The 18007-nt window shown below is 38.5% G+C and overlaps 1 protein-coding gene across 11 annotated transcripts in view; it reads right to left on the bottom strand.

Annotated features, from left to right (window-relative positions):
- Nucleotides 1-18007, bottom strand: part of RBPMS (RNA binding protein, mRNA processing factor) — a 185001-nt gene that overhangs the window by 94203 nt on the left and 72791 nt on the right. For 9 of the 11 annotated variants that reach the window (XR_009258992.1, XR_009258989.1, XR_009258990.1 and 6 more), the window contains 3 exons: nt 10941-11018; nt 7925-7963; nt 6611-6673 (listed from right to left, as the gene is read on the bottom strand). The exons of 1 other annotated variant lie outside the window; for it this stretch is intronic. Coding sequence is in view for 5 of the 10 variants with exons in the window: in XM_058720179.1 (XP_058576162.1) it covers nt 6611-6673; nt 7925-7963; nt 10941-11018 (180 nt within the window). In the remaining 5 variants the exon portion in view is untranslated. Of the gene's footprint in view, nt 1-6610; nt 7082-7924; nt 7964-10940; nt 11019-18007 lie in introns of those variants that run through there. One more of the 11 variants, XM_058720182.1, reaches the window with a different exon arrangement.

Genomic DNA, 18007 nt, shown 5'->3' with positions numbered 1-18007 from the left:
GCACAGACATAGTCCCAAACCCAGTGACGTCAAATGGCTGCCTTAGAACTTTGCAAGTCAAGAGTAAGCAGTTATAAACAGATTTAACAGATAAACATTAGATCGGACTCATGATCTCATCTGGCAGCCTTGCATATTTCCCATCCAAAAGTCCCAGCTGGGATCACACTAATTGGGCCTCTTCAACCATATTGAGCAATAGGCAAAGAGAAATTTAGGGAGAAAATTTTAAAACTGATAAGAAACATATTGACATAGTGCTTGGTGAGGGGGAGCTGAAATACACCATCTGGATGCTTGTGTTTGTGAAAACTTTTGTTTAGTGGAAATAATTCACCTAACTCACAAGCTGTACAAATATTAAGATCAAAAGTCCTAACTTGCACAACCTATCAGGAAAACCTGTGATACAGGAAACAGAGACTGTTGTCCAGACTTCTGTCAAACCAAAGCCAAAATATCTTTGTGCGACCAGTGCCTACCTTGACTGCCCTGGTGTCCCTCAGTACTCAGAGTCTGTACCAGCACTTTATGGCCACATCTTTTCACTAAGAAAGTATACTCCTAGTAGAGGTTCACATTTAGAACATCTACAAGTGTTTTGGCTTGATTTCCTTTTAACACTTTTGGAAGTGAATAATATCCCTGTGTATGAGGAGGAGTCTGGTATAGAACTAACGGATTCATTAATGCCATACTGTTTGGTAATTCGATAGTTGGAGAGCTAAAGCTATTCAACAAAATTGAAATTGTGTACAAGGTTGGAATCACTGTGATATAAATAACCATAGTGTTTACTTCAATGCCGGGAATTTATGTGAATGGAAAAGCAAAAGTTTCCCTGGATTAGATGGGCTGTTTTCTCAACATGTGACAATATCAAGTACCTTTTCAACATGCTTTCTTAGAAATTAAAGATTTTCCTAAAAATTCTTTTTACCATACCCGCTACTGAACTGATAAATTTCCTCAATCATTAAGAATTTAATACTACATACCCTCAATTTCTCTTCATTTTCTCTTTATTAAGGCTTCTTTGCACTGTAAGTCTGCATGACTGCACGTTTCCTCTTCAAAACCAAACTGCTTTTTAATTTCTATTCCAAAGTCTTTTTAGACCTTGAGAAAATACCATTTCTTTTTGTCTTGCATACCGTACATAAAAGAGCACAAATCCTAAGTCTTAACTTATTAAGGTTGAATCATGTAACGGTTGGGGTTTTTTCCTACCCTTCTTTTATCAACAGGTAAGCTAAGCTATTTAATGGTAACACAGTTCTATTGATTAGAATTGACATCACAGAAATGTTACTAATCCCTGTTAAAAGAAACATTTTCTGTCAGGTAGGATTCCAAAAGAACCCAAATCTATGGAAATCAGTCAAAAAGCATTTATCAAGAACCCAATCACCACTTCATACCTACTAGGATGATCCTAATTTAAAAAACAAGTATTGGGGCGCCTGGGTGGCGCAGTCGGTTGAGCGTCCGACTTCGGCCAGGTCGCGATCTCGCGGTCCGTGAGTTCGAGCCCCGCGTCAGGCTCTGGGCTGATGGCTCGGAGCCTGGAGCCTGTTTCCGATTCTGTGTCTCCCTCTCTCTCTGCCCCTCCCCCGTTCATGCTCTGTCTCTCTCTGTCCCAAAAATAAATTAAAAACGTTGAAAAAAAAAAATTTTAAAAAAACAAACAAGTATTGGGGAGGATATGGAGAAATTGGAATCCCATATACATAACTGGGGGGAGTTTCAAATGGTGCAGCTACTATGGAAAGGTTTGGAAGTTCCTCAAAAAGTGGAAGATAAAATTACCATATGAGTCAGCAATTTTACTCCTAGGTGTATAGCTAATGTAACTGAAAAGAGAGACTCAAACAGATACTTGTACACCAATGTTCACTGAAGCGTTCATTATTCACAAGAGCAAAAGGGTGAAAATAACCTAAGCAAACATTGACAGATGAATGGATAAATAAAAGATGGTAGACCCATATAACAATATATCAGCCAAAAAAGGAACGATGCTCTGACATAGGCTACAACATGGATGAATTTTGAAAACATTACACTAAGTGAAAGAAGCCAAACACAAAAAGGACGAATATCCAGAATAGGCTAGAGACCGAAAATAAACTAGAGGTTAACCAGTGGCTAGAAGGAAAAATTGGGAAGTGCTGATTAACAGTTACACAGTTTGGGATGATAAAAAAGTTTTGCAAACAGACATCGGTGATAGCTGCACAACACGGTGAATGTAATTATACGCCACTGAATTGTGCACTTAAAAAATCACTAAGATGGCAAAATTTTAAGTATAATTTTAAGAATGACATCAAAACTCATTGAATTGCACAATTTTTAAGCGTGTTTTTAATAGTTAATTATTTTTGAGGAAGAGCGCAAACAGGGGAAGGGCAGAGAGACAGAGGGAGACACAGGATCCGAAACGGGCTCTGAGCTGACAGCAGAGAGCCCAATGCAGGGCTTCAACTCAGGAACTGCGAGATGATAGCCTGAGCCTAAGTCAGATGCTTGACCCACTGAGCCACCCAGGTGCCTCGCTGAACTGTACACTTCAAATGGATTGTATGCTATGTGAGTTATATCTCAATAAACTTAAGAAGAATCCAATAGACTTGGGGGGTACAATGATAATTAGAGATATTTTACATCAACTAGTATAATTGAGAGAAAGCCAATTATCGTGTTTATCTAGGCAATGTTTAGTTGTGAAGGCAAATTGTACTGATGGTACAGTTTGATTGCATCAGACTTCTCTAATTCTGATATAATAGTTTACAATAGAGTCTATAATAAAACCTAGCCCAGTAACAACTATATAAAAGTAGGGGAAGAGGTATTTCAAACAAAATGGCACATATACTCCAGAGGTTCACACACAACCTGTCAAGGTACGGCTGACCCTTGAACAACATGGGTTTGAACTCTGTGGGCCTACTTACATGGAAAAAAAAAATCTTTTTTTTAATAAATACAGTACTGTAAATGTATTTTCCTAACATTTCTTTTCTCTAGTTTACTTTATTGTAAAAATACAATACACAATACATATAATACAATATACAATACATATAACATACAATATGTGTTAATTGACTATATTATCAATAAAGCTTCTGATCAACAGTAGAATATTAAGTTTTGAGGGAGTCAAAAGTTATTGATGTGTTTTTGTTTTTTACTGAAGGGGTGGTCAGCCCCTGATCCCTGTGATGTTCAAGGGTCAACTGTACTTTAGATGAGTGATTCCCAAACACCAGAGTAAGACAATGCCTGTTATGGAAACTGACACAAGCAAGGACCACAACAAGCCTGTCGATCTGAAGTGTTAACTACAAATCACTCTTACTTATTAAAACAAGATTTCAGCGAGGCAACAGTGGCAATATTGGGGTCTTCACAGTTGGTAGGAAGCCAGGATGGCTTATTCTCACCTCTGCTCAGGGCCTTACCCTTACACCTGCTCTATTTCCTAAGTTTCTTTTTAAAACTTGCACAAATTTTTACTAAACCAGGGTAACTCTCAATATTACTCACCATATTTGATTTACATTCCAAAATTATAAACAAATCCTAAAGATTACTAGACACTTTGGTTTATCAGCAACCCCTTCCATCAGCATGAAAAACAGTAAACTGCCAGTATGGAAATTACAAATGTGTATAAAGGGTGAAGGATAGGTCAGATATTTTGCTGTCAGGTTAAAGAATGGATGGGGTTTCTAATCATGTGGATTAATGGAACCATAGATAACCTGAAGGGAAGTCTGGGTTTGGGTTATTTTTAGCTTAAGTTGGGAGTTTTTGCTGTAAAAACAAAATACACTGTATTTACTTTAGAAGATTTGAATAACCTCCTGATAAAAGTTCAATGTTACCACTTAATTCACTGTGAACATGTTTTTCTGTAAAATTATCAAAATGACTTAATCCAAAAATGGAAGAAAGCACATTTAAAAATCAGTCATTTGGGAAAAGACTGATTATTAATACTAATAACCAGACAGTAACCATGACTGAGAAAGACAACAAGAGAAGCATGGAGAAGTGGTTCATAACACTGTGAACTATTCTATATAGAGAGACTTCCTGGACTGAGGCTTTAGTTTTTCAATTGTAGAATAAGACAAAACATTACAACGTGGAACTTTTCCCCAAAGGAATGTGAGGAAAAGCTTGTGAGAGAAGCCTGGACAAATGACATGAGAGGAGAAAATTTTCTAACAGCTAGGAGTACCGTATGTTTTAAATTCACCTATTAGAAAAGATGACCCTGAAAACAGAATATGTGGGATCACAGAGAGAATGTGTCAGCTTCACGATTAAGTACATTGTCCTGAACGGGCCCATTTTCTCTGTAGAGAAAAGAAATCCTGCTCCATTGTCACATAACACCAAACTTTATCACGACCGTTTGTCCCAGACAATATGCATTAAATAGTCTGTCACCGCCACCAGGAAAAACACAGCAACAGTCCATAGACGAAGCAAGCATCAAGATGTTGTACAAAGGAGACAGGATCAAGATGCAAAAGGCTTACTTCTAGTTGCGGTTTTAACATGCTTCCTGACTGAGCCATCCATCCTTTCCAGGTCTCCATTCCCAGAGCTGTAACTACAGGATGGTTTCTAAGGTACAAAGACCTCTCATGCTTTATATATAAAAATTAAAATGTCAAGAAAGAAATCAACCAAGAGCTCAATAAATGCCCTGCACTCATAAGTCAGCCTCTGAGCAGAAGCAAGCTCAGGTTCAATAATCCATAGATAAATATTAAGAGTTACCCTTAGGTCCATAGAATAGAACAGAAGTTGAACTGTTTCACTTGGAGTGCTTCCCAAGTTACCGTCAGATAACTCTGTCAGATGAGAGAAGTCCACTTTATATAAAAGCCTAGTGTTCTTCAGACAGTAAAGCCATGGAAAACCCATTCTGTAAACAAGCTTCAACTGCTGTTAACTTCCTTTATAGGAACAACAACAAAGAACATGGTGGCAAGAATGAAAGAACACCGCCATCTAAACAGAATCAGTTTTGATATGCTTAAAATTTGTTTATATTGAGAAAATTCTGGCTGTATCTATGTAATGGTAAAATCAAAACAATTTTTACATTTTAGTGTGTACCACTGGTATGCAATAAATAATTGGTTTACATTTTGTTCTGTGGAAGACAAACAGGGTGTGGAAGCAGTTTTTCTCACCAGAAGGTTACTTTATCCAAATCCAGGAAAATCCTGAGCTCCTCAGAGCTCCTGGATTCCAAAGATGTTCCAGAACAACAAGCAAACCATTTCATCTGAGAGTGTGTACATTTTTTCCAAAGGTTAAAAACCTTTCAAGATCATGTCACAATGACACCATTATGATGACTAAACAGACCCCCTGGAGGCCCTCTGCCTTGGCCCTCGGAGTCTCCAGGACACCAGGTCTCTCCTCCAGCCTTCCTCGGTATGGTCCGCCTTAGCACCCAGGTGCTCAAAGGAGCAGCTGGGAAGGGCACCTGCAGGTTCCAAAGCAACACAAAGGTCTATACCATCACACTCAGACCGCAACAGTCCAGGGGCCACTTGCCTTTTAAGAAGTACCCTAAATCCTTTTGGCCACTTTCGTCAATCTTATTCACAGCCAGTTAGGCCGACTGCCTGAAGCAGGGTGGATCCAGAATTCTCACTACAACTCTTAACCTCAGGATCAGCCCTCAGCATCTGGAACTCAAATGCTGCTTCCTTTCACCTTTTCTCAGCTTGGTTCCTCTTAAGTCGTTTTGTTTCCCGGCATACTAAAGGGGGAAAATATTTGCTAAAATAAAGCTGGCAAGTCTCAAAACATATGTAGACAAGAAGCCTACAAACCAAACACAGGTATCTCTATTCAGTTACAGCTGACAGCCATTTATTATAGCACAATGTCTTTGGGGAAAACCAGGATAATAAAGACTATAACCTTAAAATGATAAGAAAAAAAAAAAAAAAAGCCACATACCTAAAATGTAAGTCTCATGAGATGAGGAAAGCCAAGATTTTGATCTACTCTTGGGTTAGCCTTAGCCTTTGAGAATATGACAATGGCCAAACTAAACTGCACATGACCATGGGGACTGATTGGGCCAAATTAAAATAAGGCATTGTCAGGTATTTTGAACATTACAGTAAAAGCTGGAGAAGAGCAGGGCATTGTTTAATAGTTTGCACATGTGACCACAATTCAAGGAAAAATCTTTTTTTTTTTTTTTTTTAAATTTTTTGATGTTTACTTTTGAGAGAGGAGAGAGAGACAGAGCGTGAGCAAGGGAGGGGCAGAGAAGGAGACACAGAATCCAAAGCAGTCTCCAGGCTCCGAACTGTCAGCACAGAGCCTGACGTGGGGCTCAAACCCATGAACTGTGAGATCATGACCTGAGCCGAAGTCCAATGCTCAACCGACTAAGCCACCCAGGCACCCCAGGAAAAATCTCTTTAGATAGCTAATTGATGAATCCCTATCAGATTGAGCAGTCATATTCCATCCATGTGATTTCCTGTCCAAAGAGGTTGTATTACCTCCCCCCACCTCACAAGGAAACACCAATGATTACATCATCACTACTTACATTCAAAGCATTCTTTGCAGCTTCTGCTTCTGAGCGACTGTCAAAACTGACAAAACCTACGGGCTGAGGAAAGAAAAAAATATGAAGAAAAAACAAATCAGGGGATATATATTTTTCTGGGTCAAAGGTGATGTCAAACTGAAGAGCTAAGATAAAGAAATGACCACAGGCAATGGGTAGAAGAAATAAGAAAGCCAGTTCAAAAGAATCATGACGCAGTGGCTTAGCCAAATTTCTAACATGAATCAAAAGGGATTGTGAGAGTGGTTCTTCAAGGGCACAGCTGGGGATTTAGAGAATCATAAAAAAAAAAAAAAAAAAATCTAGAAGGGGTTGGAAGGTGAGCAGCAGTGAACAAGAGAATAGAGGAAAACTTGGGTCAAGAGGCTCTACTTTCCTAAATCAAATTCACTGTACCTCAGTTTCTTCATCTTTTAAAATGGAAAGAGAACCGAATCACCTTTTGGTACACTGTAAGTGCAAGGAATACAATGACACAATGATAAAAGCCCTGTACTCTCACTGCATGATCAAATTTACAAAATGCATTTCCATGGCAAATCCCAAGGGATACCTTAAAAAAGTTTAACTAGCTGGGTAAACCAAATAGTTCCAACTGAATAGAGAGGAGTGATAATCCCTTTGGACTTCTAGTCCAAAAAGATGCTTGCAACACAGCTTATTTATAATGAATCAGAGAATATCTTATTGAGAGATGAAAAGTGACTCTGAGAGGTGAGCATGCTAAGTAAGGTATTCAGCATTTTAGGGGCGGGGGAAAGCATATAGTTAAAAATCTTCAAGAAGCTTCTAGAAGCTATCAGGGTCATGGATTGCCACCCTCCATTCTGCACCTTTTGTGCTCCACTCTAGACTTGGGGACTATGCCTGATTTTAGCAGTTTAAAACACAAAGACAGCATGAGTCCTCATCAACAGATATTTATACACTGCGAAATTTTGTCTGTTATATGTTTTGTTTTGTTTTTTTTAAAGGAAGAATTGGGAATAAAAGTGGGTTTGGATAATTTGTTTTGAATATACAGACCAATCCCAATATAACCATGCTGGAGGCATTACGTTTGCTTTCCTCAGGGACAGCCTCAGACATCCTAGCTGGAGACAATGGAATATGAATCATTTTCCTGTGCTAATTCCTAACCAATCTCACCCTTAATTTTAAGTCAACAACAAAACTCAAATCCTAATGAGAATTAAAAAAAGAGAATGCTCAGCCCCAGTAACATTCCTGAAGAAAGTCAATTCAAATTTATTATAGAATTGGATCATTTATATGCAAGTTTGAAATTCTTACCTGCTTAGATGTGAGCTTTATAAGAGAACCCTCGTAGCCCTGAAAATTAAGAAGAACCAAATTTAGACCAAAAAAGATAATAAGAAAAAAAACCAATTTAAAAAAAAAAAATTTTTTTTGAGTGAGCGAGCAAGGGAGGGGCAGTCAGAGAAGGAGAAAGAATCCTTCTAAGTAGGCTCCATGCTGTTGGCACAGAGCCCAAAGCAGGGCTCAAACTCCCAAACCACGAATGAGATCATGACCTGAGCAGAAATCAAGAGTTGGAGGCTTAAGTGACTGACCCACACAGGCACCCCCCAAAAAACAATTTTAATAGCATCTTGCTCAAGTAAAAATGAGTCCTTTGACTCCTGACCATCTAACTCTTCTTACAAATGCTTCTTAAGGTAACTGAGAAAGCAAATTTTACACACGCATGCACACACACATCTACCTATGCTTCCACACTTAAGGCCTAAAACAAATCAGATCCTGAAATTTATGCATGTATCTATGTTTCTTATCCTTTTTTTTTTTTTCAATGAAATTATATAATAGTAGGAAGATGGGTTCCTGTCAACAGGTCTTTTTCATTTTACAGAACTAAGAGAGTGAAGGGAGTAAATTCAGTAAGATAGGAAGTATGTGATGACTTGGTCATGTGTTTGCTATAAAATAACATGAAAACATTACAAATGTACTAGGTAGAACTACTTATGCAAAATTTCAAAACTGCCAGGAAAAGTTTAGCAGGTAGTGATGCTAAATTCTGTTGAGTTATTTTGCTTACTTATTGAAGCAGCCAGTTTTCATGCTGGTATTCCGACTGGAACATGCAAAAACTCCCTGTTGGCTTTTTACTGCAGCTCATCCTCAAGGAGGATAGAAACCCTCCCTTTTTCACTCCTTCGCTTCGCCCCTCCTGGCTCCTCAGGATAAGGATAACAAAGTGTGTTTATTTCTGAAAATAATCAATGGCTGGTGGCTTGTACTGATGGATGACACAAGGGGGAAAAAAACACCACTTGACATGATTGACCACCACACATATCAGTGCCAAGACAGATTTGCAGACTAGGGTCAGCCTCCAGGGACTTTAATTAAAAGAGGGTTGTTGGGAATGTACCAGGGTCCTGACTCTAGCGTTGGGGTTTCTGGGCAGGAGGCTGGGATTGATTCTTCCTCGTATCTTCCCAACAGAGAACTATGTTACCAATTAGCTACTGTAAACATTTTACCTCAAAGGCCTTGAGCTCTTCTGGCCAGAGAGGTCATGATTCACAGTCTTGCCTCTTCCTTTTTCAAGGTGCACTGTCTCTGAAAAACTTGGAGGCTTAAACACTCTGGAGGCCTCAGAGGCAAAGGACAAATGGATATTTCACTCAAGTACAACACCACGGGTAGCGATATATTGTGCTCCCAAGTCACAAACAGAAAAGCAGTATCACAGACTAGTTCAGAACATGGATGGCAGAGGCAAATTGCTTGGGTTTGAATCTTAGCCCTGCCATTTGTTATGTGTGAACTGGAGTAAAATTTATTCAGTTATACAAGTTTCACTTTCCTCATTTGAAAAACTGAGGCCAACCCACCTGAATTGAGTGTGGTGAGATTTCAATGGGGGTAATTCATGTAAGAAGCTTGCTGGCTAAATCTCTCTATAACACACAAAAACCTAACAGTATTCTGTCCTTTTAGATGATCAAATCAATTAAAAGGGACAGACAGTAGAAATGTCAACCCTGCAGAAGATGTTCAGGAAATCCTATGAAGTTGACACTCTCCTCACACCATCATCTTTTCTCCCCCACTTCCTCTCAGCTAAGCATGATTAACCCTTCTGTTTCCCTCTGTGCTGTCATCATTGTTACAGTAAGGGGGTAAGGGGATGGCTATCAGAATCGAGGCAGGTCTATTAATACATGGTGCCTTCCTAGCACATAAGCTAGATTCTTACCTTTGCTGGTTTTTAACTGGCTGCCCCTTCAACCTTCTTTCTTCCTTTCCTACCCAGATGTTTTCAGCTGTTACATCCTACTCTCTCCTTCTCCCTGAGAAGCTGAATTCTGTCCCTCAATCTGTCTTGCCTCTGTGGCTGGGGTCATGCTTCAACAGGATGGATGTTTCATCATTAATCAAGATGGCCCACCACCTAATCCTAAATGTGCTCCTGGACAGGCACTGCTGCTAACATGTCCTCACTGACCAGCTCAGACACAAGCCCTGAATTTATCATGACTTCTACATGCTCTCCTTGAGGGCCTAGGCCTCCAGCCCACAACGTACCCGGCCCCATCTTTCTCTTATCCTCCACACAGGTTAGCCTTCAAGGTTTCTCCTTGGTGGTCCAATTACCTGTTACGTTCTCAATTCTATCAACGTTAAATAACTATCTCTAAAGTGATTTTATCGTGATAGTCCCAATGGACAGGCAACTGTGTTAAGCATTTCGTGATGTCCCAGCATACCAAGTAATTCTTTAAAATTCTGTTTTACTTTGTATGAGATTTAGGACATTCTTCTCACAGAAAAAGTAATGGTGGTTATGTTCTTTGTCTAAAAATACTTAGTTTAAAAGTACACTTAACTTATATATCTAAAGAATAATATTAACAACAGTATTCCAACTAATAAACCTTGTAGGAATAGGGCTTGACTTATATTACTGCACTGGCAATATAAGTAACAGTAATTGATGGTATTTTCGGTAGTCTGCACTCAGAAGAATACTCCCAATTGGCAGATGGTAAACAGGGAGGACACGAAGCCTGCTCTACATGCCAAAGAGTCTGATGCATGTCCACATTAGTAAAAGAGACTTTTCTAGATTAGCTGTTGGGGAGGACAAAGGCAATTTCAGCCATTCCTAAGACCATACACTGGAACTGAGTGATTAAATCTTCTTTACTGACCAACCCCGTAAGAAGGTCACTTTACAAGATGCTTTCTCAAACGTATCATTTCTTCCTGCAGAAACCCCCATGAAGCTTATACACATACTTTTTGTCGTTTATAATTTCTCAAAGAGAAAAGGTACCTTAAATGGTCTGAAAAGCAGATAGAGCTCCCGAGGTTTGATATCCAGAGGGAGACCACTGACAAATAGGGTCCGGACCTGGAAAATAAACAGAAGTGATCAAGACAGTGAACAATCCAGAGAACAGCTATCACTTGTAATCTCAAAAATACATTCCTTCATATACTTCACGAGTCCTACCCAGTTTGTATTTTTTCCATAACCCAACTAACATTCTCACATTAAGATGCCAATAAGCAACTCCTGAATATTTCTATGGAATTACTCAGAGTGAATTACCTCTGGCTGATTTAAGTTTACAAACTTATTTCTCCTTTCCCAATTAGCCACTACCTGGTTCTAACACTATGAAGGGAAGAGAAGGTCTACAGAGTTAAAATATGAGCTTAAGAAAAACAGAAGTCATGAGAACAGCAAATCTACCACTTGTCTGCTCTATATCAAATGACTGCAAAACACGGTTCCAAAATAAAAATCGGAACAACTTTTGGTTTTTCATGTTTGTCCTTGCCTCTCCCTCGTCGGCATTAACAATTAATTTTAATAAATGTAAAAAGTTTGTTGAATAACCCTAACACATCTAAATAGTAGCCAAAATGCATAACTCTCCATCTGCTCAGTTCCAAAACAGCAGGGAAGACTTCACTGACCTATACCCCATGAGGCCTAAGGTACAAATTATGTGATTAATTTCTACCAAAATACAGAACACTGACGACACACTTTCATTTGGGAGGATCAGAAAGAATATGTTAGCATTTGACTGGGAACTTAAAGAATAGGTAGAATATTATCACACAAAGTGTAAGAGGAAACGGGCAAGACTCAGAGGCAGAGAAAATACTAATAACCAAGGCAATGAAGAGGGTGATGGCACAGTATATTCTGGAAGAAGGGTAAGCCAAAACTGAACAGGTATCTGAAGAACAAACCACAGGGGGCATCAAAAGTCAATGCCTCAGGAATCTGGTGTTCCCTGAATTGGCAAGGAGAAATCACTGAATTATCATCACGAGGTTTTCTACTTATTTTAGTGTTTTGTGTGCCTTCAGTCAAGTTTTCTACACCTTCCCACACACAATGAGATATAATGAACATGTAACATTGTGGAAGTTTAAGACGTACAACGTAATGGTTCAATATACTTATATACTGGTAATCACCACCATAGCGTTAGCTACTGTGTCACATAAGCAACCATTTCTTTTTTTGTGGTGAAAACATTTAAGATCTACTCTGACTTTCCAGTATAAGGAATACAGTATTGTTAGCTATAATCACAGTGCTGAGCATTAGATACCCATAACTTCTACAATTTCTAGCTGGAAATTTGTAATCTCTGGCCAACATCTTGTGTCTCCCCCCATCTTGATCCCCTGGTAACCACCATTCTACTCTATTTCTAGAAAATTTGACTCCACCCCCACATATTCTATTCTTCTCTACTCAGGCTGATACAATTTGATGAAGTTCGGCATTAGAAATCATGTTGCTACCTTAAGAAAAATTCAATGCCGTATTGTTAACCATCTATAAATCTAGATTTTTCCTCAGTGCAAAACTGGGAGATTTTCTAGAACCCTAACACTTTCTATTGGTTCTGGTTGTGAAGGAGCAAAAAGCAGGCAAGACCCTTTATTGACCCAGCAGACAGTAAAATATCATGCCATTTGCATGCAGGTGTGTAATCAACACTATGATGATGTCAACAGCCTCAGAATCATGAGGGCCTTATTTTTATTCATTCATATTTTAGATAACTATCGTGCTATAATTGATATACAGTTGACCCACGAACACAGGTTTGAACTGGTCTACTTACAGGCACATTTTTCCCCCCAATACAGTTTAGTACTGTAAATGTATTTTCTCTTCCCTGTGATTTTCTTAATAACTTTTCTCAGCTTATTTTATTGTAAGAATACAGCATACAAAATACATAACATACAAACTATGTGTTTATGTTATTGGTAAAACTCCTAGTCAATAGTAGGCTATTAATAAGGGAGATAGAGGTTACATGTGGATTTTGACTGTGCAGACGATTGGTGCTCCTAATCCCCACAGGGATCAAAGGCCAACTACATAATAAACTGTACATTTTATTTACAATTTGATAAACATTAAAAAAAAAAACTTAATTGAGAGAGTGTGCGTGCACATTCATGACCAGGGAAGGGGCACAGGGGGAGAGAGAATCCCAAGCAGGCTCCATGCTGTCAGTGCAAAGCCCAAAGCAGGGCTCAATCCCACCAGCCCTGAGATCATGACCTGAGCCAAGATCAAGAGTCAGATACTTGACCAACTGAGCCACCCAGGCACCCCTACAATTTGATAAGTTTCCACATATTATAACCTATGAAACCAGAACAACAATCAAGATAATTAACATATCCATCACCTAAGTTTCCTGCTACCCTGTCCTACCATCCACATGCCCAGGCAATCACTGATCTGTGCCTTCTGTCACTAGGATTATGGATGGTGCAATGGTTTATACAAATGGAGCCATAAAGTATGTATTCTTTTTGGCTGGCTTTTTTACTTCAGCATAACTATTCTGAGATTCATCCACTGTTAATAGTCTATTCCTTTTCATTATTGAGTAGTATTCGGTTGTATGGATACACCACAGTTCATTTATCCATTCAACTGATGGGAAATTTGGGTTATTTCTAGTTTTTGCTTTTACAAATAAAATGGCTTTGGAGATGAACATGCATGATTTGTACAAGTCTTTGTATGGATATATGTTTTCTTTCTTCTTGGTTAATTACCTAGGAGTGGAAGAGCTGAATGATATGGTAGGTATAAGGCTTAATTTTTAAACAACTGCCCTTCAATTCCTTCTTTTATGGCCCATAACATGATAAATGCTGTGTACTTAAAAACAAATGTGTATTCCATTGCTCTTGGATAGTACTGTTTTACAAATGCTGATTAGATTCAATTTACCTTTTGCCTTCTCCCGTCTCCCTCAACTTTGCCAGAGATAAAGACTCCTTTTTCCAGGAACTTTGTTTTACCAAAGCTAAGGCCAAATTACTGACAACTGCCAAAGACACAGATGATGAGGGAATCCTGTATTCAGTATGCCCTCCCTGCCATCAACAATGTTCTTCCCACAGTCCAAGTAAGTAAACACCATCTGTCCCTGGCTGCTCTAGCCAGGACACTCTGGAAGAGAGGGAATCCCAGCTCCCATTCACTCAAATTTTGCTGAGTACCCATTATGTCTGACATTATGCCAGGTACTGACTGGATTACAGATTTCCAAGGAAATAATGTAATAAGCAGATTCTATGGTTTAAACACTGGAGTACCATTTGTCCATTAGCTATGTGACATATTAATTAAAATTTAGGGAGTTAACTTAGAAAATAAACTACCATTTATAGTATTGTTCTAAAGAAAAATACTTTACAAACTTACAAGTCAAACAATTTACCAGCAAAATAGAAACCTGGGGGTTATCAAAATATTACTTGATATAAATCAAGGTTCAGGGGCACGTAGGTGGCCCAGTCGGGTATGTGTCTGACTTTGGCTCAGGTCATGATCTCAACGGTTCCTGAGTTCGAGCCCTGCGACAGGCTCTGTGCTGACAGCTTGGAGCCTGGAGCCTGGAGCCTGCTTCAGATTCTGTCTCTGTCTCTCTCTCTCTCTCTCTGCAACTCCCCCGCTCACATCCTGTCTCTCAAAAAATAAAAACGTTAAAAAAATTTTTTTAAATAACGGTTCATTTACATCAAAATGCAGTATTATGCAATAAAAATTATGTCTAAGAAAAAGAATGTTCAAGGAAAAAGTACAAATAGTTTGATTTTATTCTGTAAAACAGCCCACACACATATGTATTGAGAGGTATAACATGCGTTTGCAGGACATATACACAAAAATGGGTATATTTATATGGTTTAGCCCTGAGTGGTGGAAGAAGTGATTTTAATGTTTATTAGCTTATTTATACTTTTTTTTAATGATATGCATGTACTAGATAACTTTATTTTGTGGAGAATTGCCTAGATTTTTTTTATTGTTTTCTTTAGGAAACTATAAACAATGTCAGTATTTACATCAATAAGAATTTTTAAGTTTACAGAGGAAACTTTTAATGTAAACATTTCATAATTAGAAGTGATGCTGATTTTAGTATCTCAAAGTGTTATACATGAAAAAAAATTGAACTCCCATTAGCCCTAAGCTTGCCATGCACTCACAGATGACAAGAGGCTCAAAGCAGTAATTCTGTTCAAACTGGAGGCAACTAAAATGTCTAGTATTTTACTTACACATGGACACAAGTTACATTTCCTATAATCTAGTGAATCTGTTTCAAGAAGCTGCCAAGATATCTCTTCTCTCACTGAAGAGAGATTCTCTCCTCTGACAAAACACATTGGCTAGGAGAAATAATTTTCAAATAGTTACATTATATATTTATGAGTACAACTAAAGCTCACAAATACAGCGCTTGGAATCTACATGCTTTGAATCCTTTTTAGATCTCCTCAAACTAGGACATTTAAGTTAAAAAAAAAAATCATGGATAATGAATGGAAAAAACTCTTCCTGAATATCTAACTCATGCTTTTTTCCTTGTGACTGGGCTCTAGATCGTGGATATAAAAAAAAAAAGGGGGGGGGGGGGAGGTGCCTGGGTGGCTCAGTTGGTTAAGCATCCGACTTCGGCTCAGGTGCGATCTCGCAGTTTGTGAGCTCAAGCCCCGCGTCGGACTCTGTGCTGACAGCTCAGAGCCTGGAGCCTGCTTTGGATTCTGTCTCCCTCTTTCTCTGCCCCTTCCGCACTCGCGCTCTGTCTCTCTCCCCCTCGGAAAGAAAATAAACATTAAAAAAAAGTTTTGTTGTTGTTTTTTTTTTTTTTTTTAAGAAAAGTTTAGTTCCCCCCCATTCTTCTCACCCCCACACTTTTTTTTTTTAATCTTAACCATTATATAGCAAAACATTTGTCTTTACCATGTCTGTGGAAATCACAAAGGTAAAAAGCATGCTTCTTGCTTGCAGGGAGCTTAGGACCAGTGAAGGAGACAGAACATGCAAATAAATATGATAACAGAAAGCTTAATTCATTCACAAAGTAACCAAAAGTGAAAGAAAAGTTTGAGACACATAAATGATCAAACAGTCAGGAAAAAAAGGTCCCCCAAAATAACAAATGAATGATACCAAATGAACTCTGTGGCAGGTCAATCACTGTCCAAGGCAGCCCTTAACATACCAGAAGTGTCTGTGGATACAGATGTGCCTGGCGCTAGCCTCTAGCATCACAGATGTTTACTTTATCAGACACATGGGGAAACACATTTCTTAGTCAAGGACACAACATGCCTCATAGAAGTGCAAGACATGAAGCTGCTGACAGCTCTATCCCAAAGGGACTCTGATGGATTCTGTGGATGTACCTCCGATTTCATCTTTGCCACAAAAGAACTGAAAGAAATGCCAGGGGAAATCTCCTGTGCTGGACAGTAAGAGCAAGGAGACTTCTTTGCTCACTTATCTGGCATTCCCTCTAGAGGCCCTAGTTACATTTTGGATAAAACTAACCATGTGTTCTTCAGTGGCAGTGCCAGTTCCCACCAGAAAGACAAGCCACGTTTCAGTGACGGACTTCAATAAACTCTAATTCAGTAAGTAAAGTCATTGTGTCAGGTTTGTGTTTTCCTGGACAAAAAGGTCAACGTAGGCCTTGAAATGGAAAGATCCTATGTTTAACAAAGAACACACATTATCCTGCAGGTAATCTAGACACTAAAATATAAACCAACAAATGCTTCATTTCAGTACACAGCAGGAATCACACTTTACAGCCAGCGGCCCTATCTGGTAAACACCATAGCGGCCAAAGACTCTAGGCCTACGGGTATTTTCTGTGTATGTTTTTTAGGTGTTTATAAGATGTTAGGGATCACTTCTAGCTGCTCTGAGCTGACCTCTTGAGGTACATCTCAAATTCACAGGATTGGGAAAAGCTAGTTCTCATTTTCTAAATGATTCATGATTAACTACGGAAGTCACTAATTTGCATCATTCTAATGAGTGAAGCCCATAGGGTACTTCTATCTATGATAATCTATCCCCTGCAAGCTCTCTATCCACCTACCCAAATTCTTAAACCTATAAATGCAAACTCCAAAAGAAGCTTTCAAAGTGCTATAGGTTTAAGTCTTTCTTTTGGGGTACCCATTCTTATCTGTAAGTATACTTGTGTGTTTCAAAGGTCTTTCAAATTGTTTTAGAGTATTTGGTACTCTTATTTGGTAGTAAGCATAATCCTAGGCACAGAGTGTATAGTCCATAAATCTCTCTTGGATTACTTTAGAAATCTACAAAAGAATACTGTATATTCACAGGAGACAATAAATGCTCGCATGTTGACACCTCTTGGCTGACAACATGGTAAACAAGAGGAGGTAACCAAATTTCCCAGGCACAACCTAGATCAGTACGGTTACAACATCAAATGACAAATACTCATATGACAAAAAGGCAGAAAAGGTTAACATTATTAGAGACAAGTTTAAAAGAAAAGGAAAGGAGATAAAAAGAATCACAAGCAAGGGAGAAAAACGAAAAAGACTGAAAACGTAGACCAAAAGACAAACAGATCACAAAAATTCAGGACTGTACACGCAATAACATAGAGAGATCAATATATGGTTACTAGTAAAATCACTCCCATTTCAACTTAATAATGATTTAAATATACTTTTGTATAAATAAATCCCAAATCCACTATGAATTAACAATCCACAAGGTTTTTTGAAAAAATATTCAAAATTACTAGCTCGCACATTTAAAATGATGAGTAGATAACCAGGTCTACTGACAAAGGCTCCTGACTATTAAGTGAAAAGGCAAACACCAGAATTTGTCTATAATCCCAGTTTAATTCTTTCAAGTGTTGTTATGAGTTAGTAGATGCTTAAGAAAAAAGAAAGGTACTGAAATAATGTTTACTAAATTACTGTTCTGTCAATAGCAGGGAAGGTGGAATTATTACAGAGAACTTTAATTTTACATATTTATACACATAGGCATTTAAA

The sequence above is a fragment of the Neofelis nebulosa genome, chromosome 3, assembly GCF_028018385.1.
Source record: "Neofelis nebulosa isolate mNeoNeb1 chromosome 3, mNeoNeb1.pri, whole genome shotgun sequence".
NCBI classification, from domain to species: Eukaryota; Metazoa; Chordata; class Mammalia; order Carnivora; family Felidae; genus Neofelis; species Neofelis nebulosa.
The sequence above is the reverse complement of the archived record's forward strand: the minus strand, read 5'-3'. Positions and strand labels throughout refer to the sequence as shown.